The sequence below is a fragment of the Solanum tuberosum genome, unplaced genomic scaffold (assembly GCF_000226075.1).
Source record: "Solanum tuberosum cultivar DM 1-3 516 R44 unplaced genomic scaffold, SolTub_3.0 scf00140, whole genome shotgun sequence".
In the NCBI taxonomy this organism is placed as follows: Eukaryota; Viridiplantae; Streptophyta; class Magnoliopsida; order Solanales; family Solanaceae; genus Solanum; species Solanum tuberosum.
In genome coordinates this window covers 452,186-471,736 of record NW_006239064.1, presented here as the reverse complement: position 1 = coordinate 471,736, position 19,551 = coordinate 452,186, and the positions used below count along the sequence as shown (strand labels likewise).

General features: G+C 29.5%; 1 protein-coding gene and 1 non-coding gene across 2 annotated transcripts; one reads left to right on the top strand and one right to left on the bottom strand.

Annotated features, from left to right (window-relative positions):
- Positions 1-3,759: 3,759 nt before the first annotated feature.
- Positions 3,760-5,313, top strand: LOC102587935 (uncharacterized). Its single transcript, XM_015310720.1, has 3 exons — positions 3,760-4,152; positions 4,649-4,705; positions 5,079-5,313. Exons 1-3 carry the CDS (start codon positions 3,808-3,810, stop codon positions 5,199-5,201), a joined length of 525 nt encoding a protein of 174 aa, XP_015166206.1. The 5' UTR covers positions 3,760-3,807; the 3' UTR covers positions 5,202-5,313.
- A 6,992-nt stretch (positions 5,314-12,305) lies between these two features.
- Positions 12,306-12,377, bottom strand: TRNAT-UGU (transfer RNA threonine (anticodon UGU)). Its single transcript has one exon. It is a non-coding gene; the product is annotated as a tRNA-Thr (tRNA).
- Positions 12,378-19,551: the final 7,174 nt, after the last annotated feature.

Sequence of the window (19,551 nt, the reverse complement as noted above, 5' to 3'; positions counted from 1 at the left end):
CCAAAAAAAATTTAAAATTTGTTTTTAAAAAAATTTCCAATTTTTGTTTTTTTACCTCCCCCCCCAATCAGCCCCCCACTCCCTCCAAAAAAAAATTAAGTTTGTTTTATAAAAAATATTTTTAATTTCAATTTTTTATTTTTTTTACCCTATCTCACCCCCACTACCCCACCCAAAAAAAATAAATTAAGTTCATTTTTAAAAAATATTTTCAATTTCAATTCAAAAATTATTTTCTACTCTCTATAAAAAAAAAGAGATATTTTCTCAAAAATAATTTTCATTCATAAATCAAACACTAAAGAATCTTTTCCGGAAAATATTTTCTATTCACCAACCAAACATGAGAAAATAAGTTAAAAATCTACTTATTTTCTAGGAAAACATTTTCCTTCCTACCAAACACACCCTTAAACTTTACGGACGTATAAACACCCCATGTAATAACTTTCGAGTGAATTAAGTATCACCCTGAGAGTATAATACCACTGTCACCCACCACATCATAGCCATGTAAGCACCAAATCACAACTATGTAAGCACCACATCATTAAAAAAAAAAAAAATCACTTTTTTCCTTAAATACTTTTTAAAATTCATTACATAATCAATTAATTTATTATAAAAATGCATTTTCTTTAATCAAAATTTAAAATATGGAGTCATTTTCATTAATTTTAAACAAGTGGGCCCCACTTTTTAAATACTTTCTCTTCTATGCAAATTAATATCTTAACTAAAAAAATTATTTTCTAAAATCAAAGATTAAAATGTTGAACCCATTTTCATTAATTTAAATATTTTTAACAAGTGGGTTCCACTGCTTAAATTTCTCCTCTTCTACACCTCTTCCTTTCTCTCTTCTTCGTTCATTTTCACCATTTTCGGTCCTCGTTGAAAAAAAAAATCGTCCATTTTTAACCTTTAATGGTTGTTTTTTTTTCTTACAATTCACCATTTCTTGAAAAAAATAACATATTAATTTTTTTTCTTAGAACTCTCTTCCTCCCAACCCCACTCCCACAAATCTGCCATTGGGAGAATGAATCTTTTGAAAGTTTTTTTTTTCTTTTTTGACAAAATGGGTCACTCAAACAACAAAGTTTATATTGAAATTGAAGTAAAAAATATAAGGTTGGTGTTGGATTTTGTGGATTACTAAAAGGCTGATGGAATGGAAGTACGTTGCAGAGGTGAGTGATAAAGATGAAGAAAGAAATCACTAATATGGGGAAAAAATGATATAAGAATGCTTCAATGGAGAAAAGAGTATTTGGGGAAGACAACAAAATAAAGAGAGAAAAAAATTAATTTTTTAATTAAAAAAATGGGACCCGCAATTTTTTTTACCTCTAAATTAGAAATTTTAAATATTTTTTAAAAACTTAATTTATAAAAAAATATTGAAAATATTAATTATATAGTAGTCAATAAAAAAATGACATGTGTACAATTTTATAATTCATATTTTCATTTTTTACTTTTCACTTGCTTTTAGGAGAATGGATTCACTCTCTCTACCACATCACCCTTCAGGGGTAATTAATTCACTTGAAAGTTATTAAAAGAGTATTTAAACATTCGTATAGGTTAAGTGCTAAAGTAAGTTGTGCTGCCAAGCTCAGAGGGTTTTTATGTATTTTCTCATTTAAATTCCTTCGTGTGCGGTTTGAATGGCTTCTTTTTAATCGTTTCATATATTTTATAGTTTCCATTAAACAATAAACAATTAAACATTCCTCTTATTTATTAAAGGATACATTGTTGGCCAATAGTTTTTTCCCAATTATAAATTGCACAAATTAAGAAAATATTGGCATGATTCATGTAGCTTTTCCCAAGTAAACCTAATGTTTTTTTTTTTTCAAACATTAAAATAATTATACAAAATAAAGAGTCACAAGGTCATTAGCACTTTTTTATTTAGACAAATTGGGAATGGTACTATTTATTTTGACAAGTATGTGGCCGACAAATGTTTGTCTTTGTCAATTACTCCTTCCGTCATACCGCTACGATTACTGTCACAATCTCAACGTATATTGTATTAGGTAAGCCTGCCATAACCTCGGCATATATAACATTAGACAAGCCTTATGCGACAAATTCGACTCAAGATACATTGAGAGGGGATCAATCATGAGTCATCATGTGGATGACCACCCTCCAAACTAACTGAATCATCCCGAAGGACCTCCATTGTAATTTATAAGATGTGATTTGATACTAATTTTAAGAAAAGTATATTTATTAATTTTTGGAATTTAAGGTCTTCGAGATATGTAATATATATGTGCTTAAGAATTTTTTTGAACCTGTGATTTAGAATATATCACATTATTTGTATAGCTATAGCTTCTTTAAGACAAAATAATTATTTTAATGAAAAATTTAAAAGTAGATCAAACTAATACTAATAAATAAAGAATTAATTAAGCTATATATCCATCGTTAATAAACGTATCAAATGGTGAGTTTGATTGAATTTGGACGGATCAAAACGAGATGTGTCAATCAATGAGTGAAACATTAACATGTACAAAAGTTACTTAAATTGCAATGATTTGAATCAAGATAAGCTATAAATAAGTAGGTCATAACCTAACTCGCTCAACTCTTACCACATCTAATTCTATTGTTTCTTTTCTATAATTTGTAATTTTGTATTGTTATCAAATTCATATTTTCCTCTTTTATTATTATGACTATATATTATCTAATATATAAAATAAAATATATTTTGATAAAATAATTCATAAGTCAATTTAAATAACTTATTTAGCCCAAATCAATTCAAACTCTTAAATATAATTTAATTGGACAAATCAAATTAAACTAAATTAACAACTATTAGTCATTAACCCACTCGAATTTAGATGAATCGACCAAATCATATTTTCATGTAAAATAAAGCAAATAGTAGCACTTTAATCAACAAGGTCAACTAAATATCCCTATCTTCCTTGAAAAGTTCTTTTCCATTTCTGCACGTTATCTCTTTTGTTTGTTCTCACTTTTGTTTTGCCCTTTTCTTTCTTACTTTTTGGTTCTTTGGCCATGAGTTTTTTCTTTAAAAAAATCGGAGTTTTACTTCAAAAAATATGTTTATCATAAAATTAAAATTAAAATTTATAATCTTTAGAAGGAATGATCGATATATATATATATAATTTTTAATTTGGCTTTCGTTTGCATTTATATCATTTAACTTTGAGTGTGCACATATATTTAAATTTGTATAAAATTAAACAAGTAGACATATACGTCCTATGTGACATTCTACGTGGCGTCTTACATGTATTATGCCATATAGGACGTGTGTGTCTACTTGTTCAATTTTAATACAAATTTAAGTGTCTATTTATGCACATCCAATTAAAATTAGAGGACATAGATGCAACTAAAATCAAGTAATTAAAATGTCATGTTTATGTACATACGCCTTTTCAGAAATTTTAAAAACACCACGAAATTGTTTACACTCCATATTACTCATAAATATTAACCATTTTAATATGTATTCATGATTAAACACAATTATAATATTTAAATTTCATTTTTTACTTTAAAATAATTTTTTTTTTCATTTTTCACAACTAAACATAGTAAAATAACAATTTAAATGAAGCAATTGATTTTAACTTCATTCACCTGTCCCCACACTAAGATTCCATGTGCCCCTTTTTCTTTTCCTTCCTATTTTCTTCAATATATATACTATATGATATATCCCCTCAAACAATATAATATCAACTCAATCTCATAAAACACATATTCCAATTTCCAAGAACTCAAAAATCAAGAATAATGAACCAAAGTGAAAATAAATCATCATCAACAAATGAAGATGAACAACAAGAAGAAAGTGGATGGACAACTTATTTGGAGGATTTTTCATTAATGAATAATCAAAGGGAAAATTATGATGATGATGATAATTTTAGCCCTAATAATTATTCTTTATTATCTGATGCTGCTTCTAATATTGCTCCATGGAATAACAATAATTATTGTAATATAAATTACAATAAATTAGTTATGAATGATGAATACTCTCCCAAGAAGTTGAATTTGAAGAAATTACCAAGAAACAAGAAAATCAATGATCCTGATTTGGAAGACACTGCTAGCTCACCTGTCAATAGTCCTAAGGTACTTATTATCTTTTTTGTTTTTCCACGATAATTGAACTGAGTGATCATCTCATCTGAATATTTAAAACGGTATTAAAAAAAGCACATATTTATGTTTTTCAGCATGTTATGAGGCTGATTTGTTTTTATGGGGGTAAACATGTGAAAATATTAGTTTCTTTTTTATGACGGTGAGATTTAAAATCTGATCTCATGTTTGATATGATACATGCAATTGATACCATATATATGTGGTAGTCATGAGCGTGTACTAGCCACTTTTTGATCTTGTGTATCTGAAAAATAGCAATTGTCATCGAGTTTTAAATTCCACAGGAGGTGAGATTTTACTCGCGTAATTTGAATCTCCGTGACAATTATTACCAATTTTTAGTTATAGAGGTTGAAAGTAGGCTATGGTTAGATTGAACACACTTATAATTGCTTAATACACTAATTATATTTTTATGTATTCAACAACTAATTGTATTGATATCTTGTGTGATTATCAATAGGTAAGCAAGATGGAGATCAATTACAGAAGAACAAAAAATAGCACTGGAAATTTTATGGTAATATATCCTACAAATCAGGTCGGATTGAATTTGGGCAAGTTAAAAATGAATAAGATATAAGCTGATAAAGTATCTAACCCTCCCCTCACACCTCACTACTAAAGTTACTATCTTTCATGAGGTAGAAAACCAACGTAATTAAAGTAGTCGATAATCATAGTTTATTGACGGATTTAGGCTTGTTGAAAAATAGATTGCCGCATCCTTGATTAGATTAAACTAGATATGTCGATTTTTTTTTCTGACATTCTATTTAAAATGGATAAAAAATGAATCGAGTGATGAATACTATAGGTACCCACATAATAATATATGTTTTTTTTTTTTTTTTTAATATTTTCATAATTTTTGGTTATTGATGATATTGTAGGGAAATGAAGGTAGCTCAAGACAATTTCAAGAAGTGCACAAAGTGGAAAGAGGCTATACAGATTTGAAGAAGAAAGGACTTTGTCTTGTGCCTTTATCTATGTTAGTCAACTACCATGGTTGATTTTTCCTCTCTTTATTTCTCTCCATGTAAATAAAAATCTTGCTTTTATTTTTTAAGTATATAAATATAAAAGATCATTATGTAATTATATAGTGAAGTCCCATTTCATCTATATTGTTTGGACTTTTTAAAGATGTCAAGAGATTATGTGTATCGAATTCTTCCAAAGTAGTATCTTTTTGGAGAATTTGAGACGTGCAACATAGAAAATAAAAAGTCTGCACAACTTGATGTTTCATCATTATATATCCCTGTAAAAACTTCTCTAGAAAAGGAAAAATAGAAGGAAAGTAATGAAATTGTTGAATTATTTTTTCTTGATTTGATGTGCGATATCTGCTTTGGAGCTCTTGCCAATTCGAATTTATGCAAAATATGGCAATATACTTTACTTTTCGGCAAAATACTTTAGTTGTCGCTTGGCAAAAAATATTTTTCTCATACTTTCCAATAAGTTTGTAAAAATAGTTAATTACTCTGGTTCAATTTATTTGTCAAAGTTTTTTTCTGCACTTTCATTAAGAAAATATTAACTAAATGTGTAATTTGACCAAATTATTCTTATTTTGTTTTCAATCTCAACTTAATACTATTCTTTTTTTTCTCCAGCACATTTATCTCTCTACGTATTTATTAAGTAAATGTACATGTGGAACTATCATAAATTATATGATTTCTGAAATAACAATTATTTTGGACTAGTGATTTTAGTAAATATGACAATTAAAATGAATCGAAGGAGTATATTTACCTGCAAATTAGGAGTGTTGATATAAATAAAGGGAAAAGGTCTAAATTCATCATTAATGTACTATCTTGAATTGCTTAATTTTGCCCTTTATTATATTTTTCATCCATTTATATTATTTCTTGTATTTATGCTTGAAATTAATAGAACTCCAATATTATATAACATAAGTGGACTCAACTTGTCCAAATTTGAATAAATAGGTACAAATTTAATTATAGTTAAAAATTACTCTCAGATTGGAACTTTATTAGATATTAAAGGCAGACAAAAAAAATGAGACTTTTCCTAACATTGAGATTATTATTAGACAAAGCGTTTAACACAAGGTAAAGTTGCTCAATTCCAATTAATAGTAAAAGATAATTTGATCATTTTTCCAGAATAAAAAAAGAAATGCTTAATGTCATTTTCAAGTTTAAATTATATTTAGAAAACTGATTATGTATAATTAATTAACTTAAGACCCCTCCATGTGCATACACATTTAGCAAGTGAGGACAGGTGACTTCTATATTGAAAAATGAGTCAGATATAATCTCGATTTCAAGAGTCTATTTGAAATAGCATTTTTATTCCATAAAGATAGAATTAAATTCATGTATATTTACCTTATTTATGAAATCACATTGATAATTGTTTTTATTGTATGATTTAGAAATAGTTCGTATGATGAGTTGATGACTATAATGATGACATAATTAACAACAAATGGACTATAATAGTTCAACTAATCTGAAGATAATATATTGTCAAATATATTCCTCCAAAATACCAAATAAAATTATTTGCAGATCTGTATATATTTAATTTATTTATTTGTTATCAATTTAAGTGTTACGATCCAAATTTGTAAGCCATGAAGGGCACACGGAGAACAACTATCTAGCTAATACTCCCGTTGTTTGGAAAAAGTCTTATTTTTGTGAAAAAAGAAATTAAGTATATCGAATAATAATATTAAAATCTCATAAAATAATAGAGTCAACAACAAAAGTTACAAGTTTGAATATCTATATGCAGGCTATGAATTACCAGGTTCATTTGATTCAATGAACCAACTCATAGATTTGTTTCTTGATTTATGTCATCATCGAGTCCAAACCACAATATACTATGCATGCCGTATTTGTTTGAAGTTTAACACTTTATGCTATCATTGACACAATTTCATATTACGTATCGTTTGTTTGACTCAACGAATCTCATATATTTGTCCTTTTGATCTATATCATACTATACCCTCACTTATATAGCACCTCACATGTCTCACCTTTTCCTATAAAATTGCTTAAGATGCATGTACGGGTTGTGGATGCATAATTGCCAACAATTTTGTTGCATACAATATTTGTCACAACACATCCTTATGACATATATACATGTATTATCTGCTTTGTTTCATATTTACCCTTTATTCATTAAAGACAATAAAAAATATGTTGGTTAACTTTTTTTTGTCAAAGTCACTAATGATAATGACTAAACTTAATAATTAATTAACTTAGCCAATGAGTTTGGAGAAAAAATAAATTATTCAAAACTATCTAATTGTGATGTAACTTTAAGTGACTATGTAGTATGAACATAGAAAATCCAAGACTAACCACATGATAATTAAGGCTGTTAATTAATATTCCATTTAATCTTCTTGGATAGGCCTCCTAATGGCAGGTTCCAAGTCAGTTTCAAGTATCATTATTGGAAAGACAAGTTACACATTTGATTGATCGATAAAAATAATGACAATCGTTAGACAAATTAAATATATATTTTATGTTTATTAAATATTATTTGATGGACGATTATTTATGTCAATTATGAAAGTTATAGATAATCTATAGCACTAGTGCATGACAGAGATTAAAGATAGACAAAACTTGATAGTTGTGGGATCACACCTATTATTTGAATTTTCTCAAATTATAAAGTTGATAGAAAATTAGTGGCATCAAATTAAAGTCATTAAGAAGATGTTTATCCCATGAAGTAATTATCAGCTTTAAGTTGGTGGGAAAATCACAATTAATTAGTCAATCAAATTGTTAACAACCAAGAAATTGGAACATGGGCTGTTGATAACATGTCGGCTTAGTATTAGTAGGTAAAATTTGACAAATTAATGATAAAGTCACTCTAAGACTTGCTTTAGATCTGTCTAAGTTTATGACACGTATTATTTTTTTTGATATAATATGTCTCATGAATTTATCTCTCTAAGACTATTATATCATCAAGCCCGAAAGAGTATGTACAACTCATATTCTAAATTTGAATTCATGACTTATAAAATTAAAATGTCATGTACACCTCATTTTAAGAAGTTTGTTAGCTTAGAAATCTTTTCAATTCTGCTTGACCTACTCTCGTGAGTTGGTCCTCCATCAAGGTATCACATACACCACTTCGATCTTATGAATCAGTGTCCTCAGTGAGGTTTGTCTTATCATTATACTGATATCATATTTATCATGACTCAAGCACATGACACTTGTCACCACTTTAGCCCGATAAGTAGGGGTGTATATGGCCGAGTTGGTTCGGGTTATTTTAAATATCAAACCAAATTATTTGTGTTGGATTTTTAAATTTAAAAACCAAACCAAATCAATAAAACTCGGGTTTTTCAACCTCGGGTTTTTTTGGGTTTTTCGAGTTTTTCCGAAGTTTTATTATAATTATCAACATCTATGAACTATAATCTTTATTGGACCATTCCGAATTCTAAGTTTTAAACTTGAAATAATATATTAAAAGATAAAAACTATGAAAAAGTATAAGAAATATTTAAAAATTATATCAAAGTAAATTTTTTTTTTATAAAATAAAATTTTAAAATTATATAAATAATGTCGGGTTTGGTTTGGTCTCCGGTTGGTTTTTTTTAGTTAAAATCAAACCAACCCAAATATAGTCGGGTTTTTTTTTCAATACCAAACCAAACCAAGTCAAACCAAACCACTAGTCGAGTTTTTTTTTCCTGGGTTGACTCGATTTGCGGTTTGGTTCGATTTTGTACACCCCTATCGATAAGTCTAGCAGATTAGACCCTAGCTTGGGCACATCATTATCGAGCTCAAAAGCATGGGTATCATGTAATGAACTTGAATTATGCTTTATAAATCTTCTCACTTTCCTTTCCTATTCAGATATGGGAATCGCCTAAAGTGTCATGCAACCACATTTTCAAAAGCTTGTCAGCTTAGCTAGAAGTTTGTCGATTCTGCTACATCATTATTGAGTTCAAAAGCGCGTGTAACATGATTTTACTGAGGTGTCTTGTACAATAAAAGTCTTCATGAAAAACGTTACTTTCTAAATATCTCTATAGAATTAAGTATTTTCTTAAAAGTATTTTCTTAGTATTTGATTGGTGAGTGATAATTTTTCATGAGAAAAATGTAATTATAGATTGGAAATAATATTAACAAATTTGTGGTAACCACTAATGACACGCAAATGAAACAATAAGTACCGACTTATAAACAGTTCAACTTGTCATTTTTCATGTACCCATTCACTGTATTTATTTAGCCAATAATAGCTAGTTTAAAGCCAAATTAACAATAATAGCTAGCTTAATTTAAAGCAAATTGATTAATTAATTATCTTTTTTCATAAGCAACTTTTCCCTATTTTCTCTATGTATACCCGTGAACAATCTTAAGAAATATTAAAAGGTCTTTGACTTGTGTTTTCATATCCAAAGACAATTTTAACTTTTAATTTTCAATTTAACTTTAAATATTGTATTACTTTAATTCATGTTCAAACATATACGAAAATTCATTAGAGTCTTTTTTGGTATAAAATAAAGTTAATGAAGATGATCACTTCTTTAAGCGTTTTGTGATTTGAATAATCTCATTGTTTTCGTATCTTTTAATAAAAAAAATAAAAATTCAAACAAACTTTAGAATAATTAGACTTAAGAAGGAGCATAAAATCTTGTAGAATCTCGTGTCTTTTAATTTGATGTCTAATTATTGGAATAATTGTGATTAATATGTTTAAACAAAGTCTAGCATATGCTAGACATACACTTAAGGATTCAACTTTCCTTTAAGATTTATTCTATTTGTCACCTATAATAACTTTTTAAACTTCGCATCAAATCAAAATTAGTCAATCATCTGACTCCGGCTAGTAATTCTATTAATAATTGCATTAATAAATATGATGAATATGTTTAGGCAAATTTAGCATACCAAACATTTTTAAAAGAGCAACTTACATAAATAACTATATTTATAGGATTATTGAAGTTCAATAGCTATAAGTATGTTATTTACTAAAAATGACTACATTTTATATGAATATCTAGCTGTATTTGTGTATTTTTTTTTAATTATACAGTTATACAATTAGAATTATAGTGCATTAAATAAGGTAATTTATGATACTATAACTGAATCCCTTTAATTATGTCCTAAAATTTTAAACTTTCCACTATTACATTAACAACTATAATGATTACATAGTCAATGCCTATATTCTTGGATTTCAATTAGTTTTAAAAAAAAATAGGATACAGCGTACACAAATTTTCATTGTCGCTATTGTTCTTGTTCAAGCATAAAGATATTTCACATAAATTTCTTTAGTTAAATTGATTTACTGTAATTGTGAATTAATCTTGTTTGTTTCGATTTCAAATACGCGAACTCCTGACAAGCATAAATGTATCTCTAAGATTGCTCAATACAATTGTGTTGATATATCAATACAGTTTGACAATCTAGAAAAAAATGACAATGAACTACACTACAATATGATTATCCAAATGTATATGTATTTCACTCTATAAAAAAATAGATGTGTTGTATACGTATACATTCAAATCTATGTAATGTATTTATGTATCCAAATGCACTAGTATTTTCAATTGGACAATCCATGAAAAAATACCAAGTATTCAAATGTATATGTATTTCATTGTGTTCAACATTCAAATACAATTATATGTGTGTAATCAAGAAAATAAAATGTATTCATTTATTTGATTAATTACCTAGTCAATGCATATACTCTTGGATTCTAATTAGTTTTTAAAAAATTGGATACATCGTACACAATTTTTCATTGTCGCTATTGTACTTGTTCAAGCGTAAAGGTATTTCACATAAATTTCTTTAGTTAAATTAATTTATTGTAATTGTGAAAGAATCTTGTTTGTTTCGATTTCAAATATGCGAACTCCATGACAAGCATAATTGTATCCCTAAGATTGCTCAATAAAATTGTGTTAATATATCAATACAATTGGACAATCTAGAAAAAAAATGGACCATGAAATATACTACTTTAGATTTAATACTCCGTGGTCCTTCACAATCATATGATGATTTGTTTTAATTATTAAATAAAAATAAAATTTCTTATATTGCAAGGCAAGAATATTCTCCTAGGTATCTATGATTTTCAACTACACTAGTCTAGATATTGTTTCTTTTTGTTAGTATTAGTTCCACATTAATCCGTGGGTGGATGATAGTAGTTGTCCCCCGCTACTTCGAATCAACGACAGATAAATTTTATAGCAAAATAGAAATATTCACCACTAACTGTATATAAAAATGAATTATTAATCCATCATTATCGTAAAGATAGGTTAGCTATGGTAATTTGTCTCTGAATTACTGATAAAGTTCATAGCTATTTTTTTTTGGTAGTATCGTTATATACTGTAATTTATGGTAATTTAACGATGGATTAGAGATATATTCATCACTAATTAATTCTGATTTCTTGTTTAGTAAATATCCTTATATATTTGAGTAATTCAATTCTTGAGGTAATGTTTAGAATCAATGTCCCTTTTTTATCATGTTATTACAAATTTTCAGTCAAGCCCATCAAATTTTTGTTTCACAGGATATTGAGCTCCCATATTATCTTGTTCGGGTTGTCAAGCCTATGCATGTGGTCGTAAAGGGCAATCTTAGTATCCCCACATCGATCAATGAATGGTATAACAGTTTATCTTCTTATATTTTTTTTGGGTGATTCGTACCTTTTAAAGATGAATTCATAATTTAAATTTTATGACTTCATATCTATTATTTATTGTAATTTTCAACTGACTAGACTCCTTAAATTTAAATTAAAAAAAGACTTTTTGAGTTGCTTACTTTCTCCTCAACACCTCTTGAACTTTGTAAAATTTTAATCATGTTTTCCATTTTAATCAAATAAAAAGGTTTGCTTAATATGTTCTTTTACCATGGAAAAAAAACATTCAATCCGATAGGTCGATCGCCCTCTAGCAGCACGATTTTTTTTTTTATAATGCATGAAAAAAAAAACACTCGATCCGATAGGTCGATTCGCCCTCTAGCAATACAAAAAAGCTATAATGCCCACATGCAGGATCGAACTACAGACCTTCAGTTTACAAGACTGACGCTCTACCACTGAGCTATACGGGCTCTTATATGCATTTATTAAGATAAAACAAATATTTTAACTGCTTAAAAAATACTGAAAGATCAATATTATTTATTAGATATTTCTTTAAAATTGAGAAACATTAAAAAACAGTAATTCTATATAAGGGTATAGTTGAAAAAACATACTGATTTTTGTCTTGAACATGACATTTTGCTAACTAGTAACACTTATTTTGAGACAGAGGGAGTAATACGCACAATATAATAGTATATATTTATCATATGTTGCTACTAGGGGTGTATAAAACCGAACCAAACCGTAAATCAAGTCAAACCGGAAAAAAAACCTGACTAGTGGTTTGGTTTGACTTGGTTTGGTATTGGAAAAAAACCCCCGACTATATTTGGATTGGTTTGATTTTAACTAAAAAAACCAACCTGAGACCAAACCAATCCGACATTATATATGTAATTTTAAAATTTTATTTTATACATAAAAATATTTACTTTGATATAATTTTAAAATATTTCTTGTACTATTCATAGTTTTTATCTTTTAATATATTATTTCAAGTTTAAAACTTAGAATTCGGAATGGTCCAATAAAGATTATAGTTCATAGATGTTGATAACTATAATAAAACTTAAATCAAAATCAAATTAATACTAATGACAAAAAGAAAATCAATTCAACACTAAGAATAAAAATAATATTGAATATTTGTTCTTTAGTTTTACATTGGTTTAGACAATTAAAATACATAATCTAATTTTAATTTTCCTTAAATATTTTGTAATATAACCAATACTTATTAAATTTATTTTAGCATGATTTAGTACTTTTAAATTATGATCATTTTCATTGTGACTGCAATATTTATTTTATATGATGATTTCATTATTATTTTTTATTGAATATTTTTGTGTCATCAGTACTTGTTGACACCCAATTTTGGACCTCCACAATATAAATTAATCATTGAGCTTCTTCAATTTCGAGCGATTTAAAATAATTAGTTTTAGAAATTTTTCAAAAAAATTTAATAATATAGTTCGCAAGTTATTTTAAATAGTCTTGTCACTTTTTATAATTTTTAGATAATATATATGATTCACATAATTATGTATATAATTAGTATATTTTATGAATATTCGAAAATCGTCTCAAAAAGATTTGTTTAATTAAATATTTGGTTAACTAGTTTAGTTATATAATAGTTTATATCTTAAATTAGTTTAGTTATATATTTAGTTCATATTTGAGTTAATTATTTTATTTCGTTAAGATTTAGGAGCTCATTAATTAATTCTATTAAATTCGTCCTATTTAATTAGTAGTCGAATTTACTAATTTAATCAATTCGGCTAAGTTCTTAATTTTGATTGGCTATAAGTGAAATTCAGTTGACCAAGTCTTAAATTCAAGTCTAGCCATTTCACTCCACTTTTTAAACTCTCTTTCAGGCCAATTTTGGGCCCTTTCCAGAAGCCCAATTTCCCTGTTTTCCTCCCAATTAGATGCCTCCATTAACCCAGGCCCAAACATATTACAGCAACACAGACATACAGCATACGCGTACAATAACCAAAATCGACCCCTCTGCGTCTTCTTCTCCAGCAGTACGCGACCCGACCCGACCCAAACAACCTCATACTCGTCTTCTTCCTCTGTTTCACGTGACAATCGAAATCCAGCGAGCAAATCGCGCTGCAAACCTAGAGTCACACGCGATCAAAAACCAACCCCGGGATGCCTTTTTCTTTGCAAAGAAACCAGCGCCCTCATCCAACTACTCTGCGAACCCATACCCTAGTAGCCTCAACGTCAAACCCTCACGTCCCCTTTTTCCCCTTTTCGCGAAAGTCACTGTATTTCCCATCCCTTTCACTGTTGCCTCGAAAAGGAACAGGTAGATTCAAAATTCAAATGGATTTTACCCCCCTAAATCTGCCCTTTCACTCCTCTATAAATAGCCTATTTAGTTTTCATTCAAGTGGTGCGAGAAAGAGGGAGGAGTTTGAGTTCGCTCTAGTTCTACCCAGATATCTTGTTTGCTAGTCGTATTTGGATTATGTGGTGGAAGTCGCTACCCTCTCAAACTCGTCGTCCCAGCTCGCTGCTCCAGAAAAGGTAATTCCGCCCCCTCTTACATTCTGATTCAATACAACGTTGTGTGTTCATTTTTTATATGAGTTCTATTATTAAGTGTGATTAGTTCCTTGTCTTAATGTTTTATTCCTCTTTAGCGTAGCTTTCACCTGATTCCTGAACAGAGAGCATGAGTGAATACTAATAAGGCTAGCTATCTCCATTTAATTTTGTTCAAAATCTTCTGTTGTTCCTTTGGTCTCAGTTTAGAGTATGTTTACTGTACAGTTTTACTTCTTCAGTGTCCTTTGGTTATTCGCTTTGTCGTTTTGAATTACCGTAATAGTTTCTTATCATGTTTACCTGATCTCGTAGTATATACTTTCGTTCTTTCTCAACTCGAACACTGTCCATAACCCTTTGTATTTTCAGCTTGCGATTGTTGTGCCGTAATTTTCCTATCTTTAGAAAAAAATCACATTTTTGAAATGTTTTAAGTATAAAACACTAAATGGAAAAATACTTAGAAAGAGTCGCCACTTAATTTTTTTAAAGAAACTAAGAAAACTTAAGATTTTCAAAGATTTAAACAGAAAAAAAATCATTTGAAAATATCGAAGGGGGGGTTCGGGGGTTCAATTTACACTTCGAGAAGGGTTTAAGCATTCGAAGTGCCCGCTAACATGCGGTTGACCTGCGACTTGACTAAAATATATTTGACTATTTTCAGGGAAATAATGATTTAGAATAAAAGGTAATAACTTACAATAATTGATTAACTTTGAGAAAATAATTAAGTAAGTGATGCATTTTATTTCATTTATTTTAGTAGAAAGGGATCCAAAATGGAACATTTGACTCGAAACACAAGTGATTAGAATATTAATAGAACTAGATTAATTAAAATTTGTTTGATTCATTTTTTTAAAATAACAATTTAGACCAAATTGGTTAATTAAGATATGAAAACCATTTAATATTAACTGAAGTATAAATAAAAGATTTAACTACATATATTCAAAATAAGTAAGACTTGATAAAAAATGAATTATATAAAAATATACTAACATAAAGAATATAGTTCATCTTTTGGGGGATTTAATTAAATTAAACCTAATCAAATCAAATGTTAGAGTTAAAATAAAACAAAAAATAATTATAATAAAATAATAAAGAGAAGGAGAGGAATTTAGGCCTATTGCTGCCCAGAACATTATGCCCAAAGCTGTTGACTTTTTGGGCTTTGGCTCAATTTTGATTTTTATATACAAATTGTATATTGTTCGTATATCAGTGTATATAACTTAGTTTTTAACTCCCGAGAGCTGTAATTCTGCTCCATTTTCGCTGTCATCCTGCCTTTCAACCGGTATCACGTACACCAAATGTATACGGGATGTATATTGGCATGTATATCAGTGTATATTTAGTGTATACAAACTGCATACAGTCCATTTTCGGACTTTCTGGGGCATGTTTCAGCTTCTCTTTCACCGCAATTATGAGGATGACTCGAAACGACTCAAGGATATGCAAGAGTGGAGTCCAGAATGAACTCGGATGGAGTTCAAAAAAAAAAGAACTCGAACGAAGAGGTTCATGCACAAAATGAGATAAAAGGATAAGGATTAGAAAATGACTAATGAATGAACTTGATTAAATAACGAAAATATATTGAAGCGAAATGGGTTTAGACAAGTTTCAGCCAAAACCGAGGGAAAATAAATAAGATTAAAGCAAATTGGTGACAATATTGCAAGATGCCACATGTTAGCAATAAAAAAAAAAGGAAACAAACATATTGCCATTCAAATGAAAGAACGGCTAGAAACTAAGTCTTAGCAAAATAACTTAAATTATCCTAGACACAAGCTATCTAATTCTAAATGGAGGACATCCTAATTCATATGCACTGGAAACAAAAATAAATAAATACTCAATGTTTAAATGTCATAAGCGTCCAATAAAATTCACGTAATCAAATACTTAGCCAATGAAAATAATATAAAGCAGGAATGAAGCATTTTAAGGAGAAGTCTAAATCCGGAAACATGTCATTAAAATAATCAGTGGCAAGAAATCATTTTAGAATAATAGCAATTTGTTCAAGTGAGCTTCTTAACAAAGAGTAAACATGGAAATTTAAAGTAAATGGGCAGTCTAGCGAAAAGAAAATGCGGATTGAGATAAGCCAAGATCGGAAAAACGACATCATCTCACATATTTTACCTTAATTCAAGAACAAATAGTAAGTAAATTCTAACTAAAAGAGGACAAAATGAGGACATAAACCTGATGAAAACAGGTCATGCTAGGCAGTGAGAGATTTGAGAAATAAAAAAACTAAACTATAGAAATGAGAATGCAACAACACTACGTACAATCTACCATATCTATTAGTTGAGATTCTGCCTTAATACGGACAGCAGTACTAACAATAATAGCCCGTGAGAGACGTGATACTTAAAGACACAACAAAATACAAGCAAAGCCAAATAGATTCAGTAACATATAGGCGAAACCAATTCAAGACAAGGGACGATAAATATACAAAGATAATCTAAAACAACTCACTCGAACATGTAATCCGACGACTAAACAGGACAACACCACATTCAACTTAACAGAGAAGAACTAGGTTCATACATTACCATACTAATCGAGTTCAAGCTGAAAGAAACAACACATAATACTTCACTAAATAAATGATTAGCTAAACTGAAGTAAGATGAGAAGAGAGGCCACCTTTATCGAAGCAACGACTGGAACGACGAGCTCGAAGGTAGCGATTTCCACACCTCCTATAGGATTCTGATAAAGAAAAATCAAATAAAAACTTCGGAAAGAAGATAAGTTAGAACTTAGAGTTGGTCTCTTGCCTCCCCTTCAAACCATGAAAGAAGATGAATATATAGGAGAGAACAGAGGGGGGAAACGGGCAGAAATTTTGTATGATTTTTGAATCCAAAATCTGAATTCTCTTTGCTCTTTTCAAGGGAATAGTGAAAGAGATTCAGAAATCCCCAAAAAGGGGGAAAATGGGACGGCAATATGATCTATTAGGATGCTAGGGTTATGGGTTTTTGCATATGATCACGTCTCTGGGTTCTTCGCGATTTCCAGTGAATTTAGGCGTGAAGAAAATTACTTTGTTTGGTATTGAGGTATTGGGCTGGATGAATTGCAAATAGTGAGCTGGGAATATTGCATGTTTTATTGTTGTTGGGCTGCTGGAGTTTAGTAACAGCTTTAGGAGTTGGTATAATAAAGTGAGCTGCAAATTGGCCCAACTTTGCTCTTAAATTGATCCAACAAGTAGAGCAAAATATTGGTTAGATTTGATTTTGACAAATAACCAAATAAATTGCAAATTCGGTCAAATTTGGATAAGACAAATTAATATTAATTAATTAACGAGCTTCTTAATCTTAACGAAATAAAATAACTAATTTAATTATAAAAAAAAAAATGCCAACTTAAAGTAAACTAATTTAAAAATATATTCAACTAAAAAATAAATAAAATCTTTTTGAGTTGATTTTCTAATATTATAAAATATACTAATTATATACAAAATTATGTAAAACATATATGTTATTTAACAATTATAAAAAAAGTGACGAAAATACCTTGCAAACTCTATTTACTTTATTTTCTTGATTTTTTTTTAATTTTATAAAACTAATAATTTTAAATCATTTGAAATTGGAGAAGCTCGAAATGATTAATTTATATTGTGGAGGGTCAAAATTGGGTGTCAACAACTGTCCCTCGTTTGACTTGGATTGATGAAAGAAATTCTAGGCAAATGAAATTGACGAATCCAATTTTGACCGACCGCATCTTCATCTTTTGGAAAAGGGATTAGGTACGGACTTTAAGAATTATGGCCGAACCCTGGAATCGGGTTTCCTACATATCTCAGGTTAGATGAGAATTCAGGTAATTTGTAGTTTGATACGCTTGATTCGATGTACGATTTTGAAAGAAATCAAAAGCTATTCTGATATCGGATTATGAAGAGATCGGGATGCTCGAGAATAAGATTTAAGAGCGAATGTTGGAATACAACAGAGTTTTCAACACTGATCCCGCCTACATATCCCTCAACTTAGGGAATCAGACTGCTTGTAGTTCGACTCGATCGGTTGGACATGAAATCTCTTATGCTAAGATAACCTTCGATTGGGAGGAATGACAAAATAAGTCGAGTATGAAAAATAGGCTTGCAACCTCTTAGTCATGAATGTGGAGCTCTTCACATCCATAAGTGAGAACTTACACGGACATAATTTCCAAATCTCTTGGTGGATTGTCACTCAGATTGGAAAGTTGCTTCCGGAGGAAGCCAAAAATTTCCGAATGTGAAACTGAAATCGACTAACTCAAAGATAAACCCACATGCCTTCTGATAGAAGTGTGGTTTAATTGTGGTGGAAGTCGCTCCTCTGCTCGCGTCCTAAGAGTTTGACATTCCTCTTTGGACTATGTCCCAGTTCACTGCTAGGAAAAAGTTCCACGTTGTGCTGCATCCTTTTTGATGTCGTCTGCACCTGTGGTTTGTTTTGGAGAATTCATCCTTTCGGATGCTCTCAACAAAGACTGAGATAAAACTCACTAGCATAAATGCAATTCAAACGGGAGACAGTGTCTTTTACCGTGTTGACACTTAATTGTTCTCCTTGAATATTTGACGTAAACTCTATCGGGTTTGACGTGAAGCAAATAAAGCTTGTATTTTGTATTTGTAGTATAATCTTCAATGTACTTCTTCTTTTGACGACGAAGTAATAAAATAGGCGAATGTAATATGTTGATAGTTCTCTTGATGTCGTTGTTGATGGTTCTCTTGATGTTGTTCTTGCAAATGAAAATGATGCAGCCGATGTTGATTTTCTCGCGATGCATGATTTTCCTTTTCTGCGATACGTAAGGATAATGCTTCTTTAAAAAAAATATAGGTGATGTTTCCCTGAAAACTGTAGCTGATGGCGATTTTCCCGCAATGCATGGAATTTTTTTTCTCGCGATGCGTGAATCTTTCTCTTGCAATGCATGACTTCTTTCCCGTGATGCATGAATTTTTCCTCCGCGATACATGACGTTCTTTCCCGCGATGTATGA

Bases quoted from the DNA above. Each gene is read 5' to 3' on its own strand.
- LOC102587935 (XM_015310720.1), top strand. From the start codon at position 3,808: ATGAACCAAAGTGAAAATAAATCATCATCAACAAATGAAGATGAACAA. The intron at 4,153-4,648 runs GTACTTATTATC...GATTATCAATAG, and splicing joins CACCTGTCAATAGTCCTAAG to GTAAGCAAGATGGAGATCAA. The intron at 4,706-5,078 runs GTAATATATCCT...ATGATATTGTAG, and splicing joins ATAGCACTGGAAATTTTATG to GGAAATGAAGGTAGCTCAAG.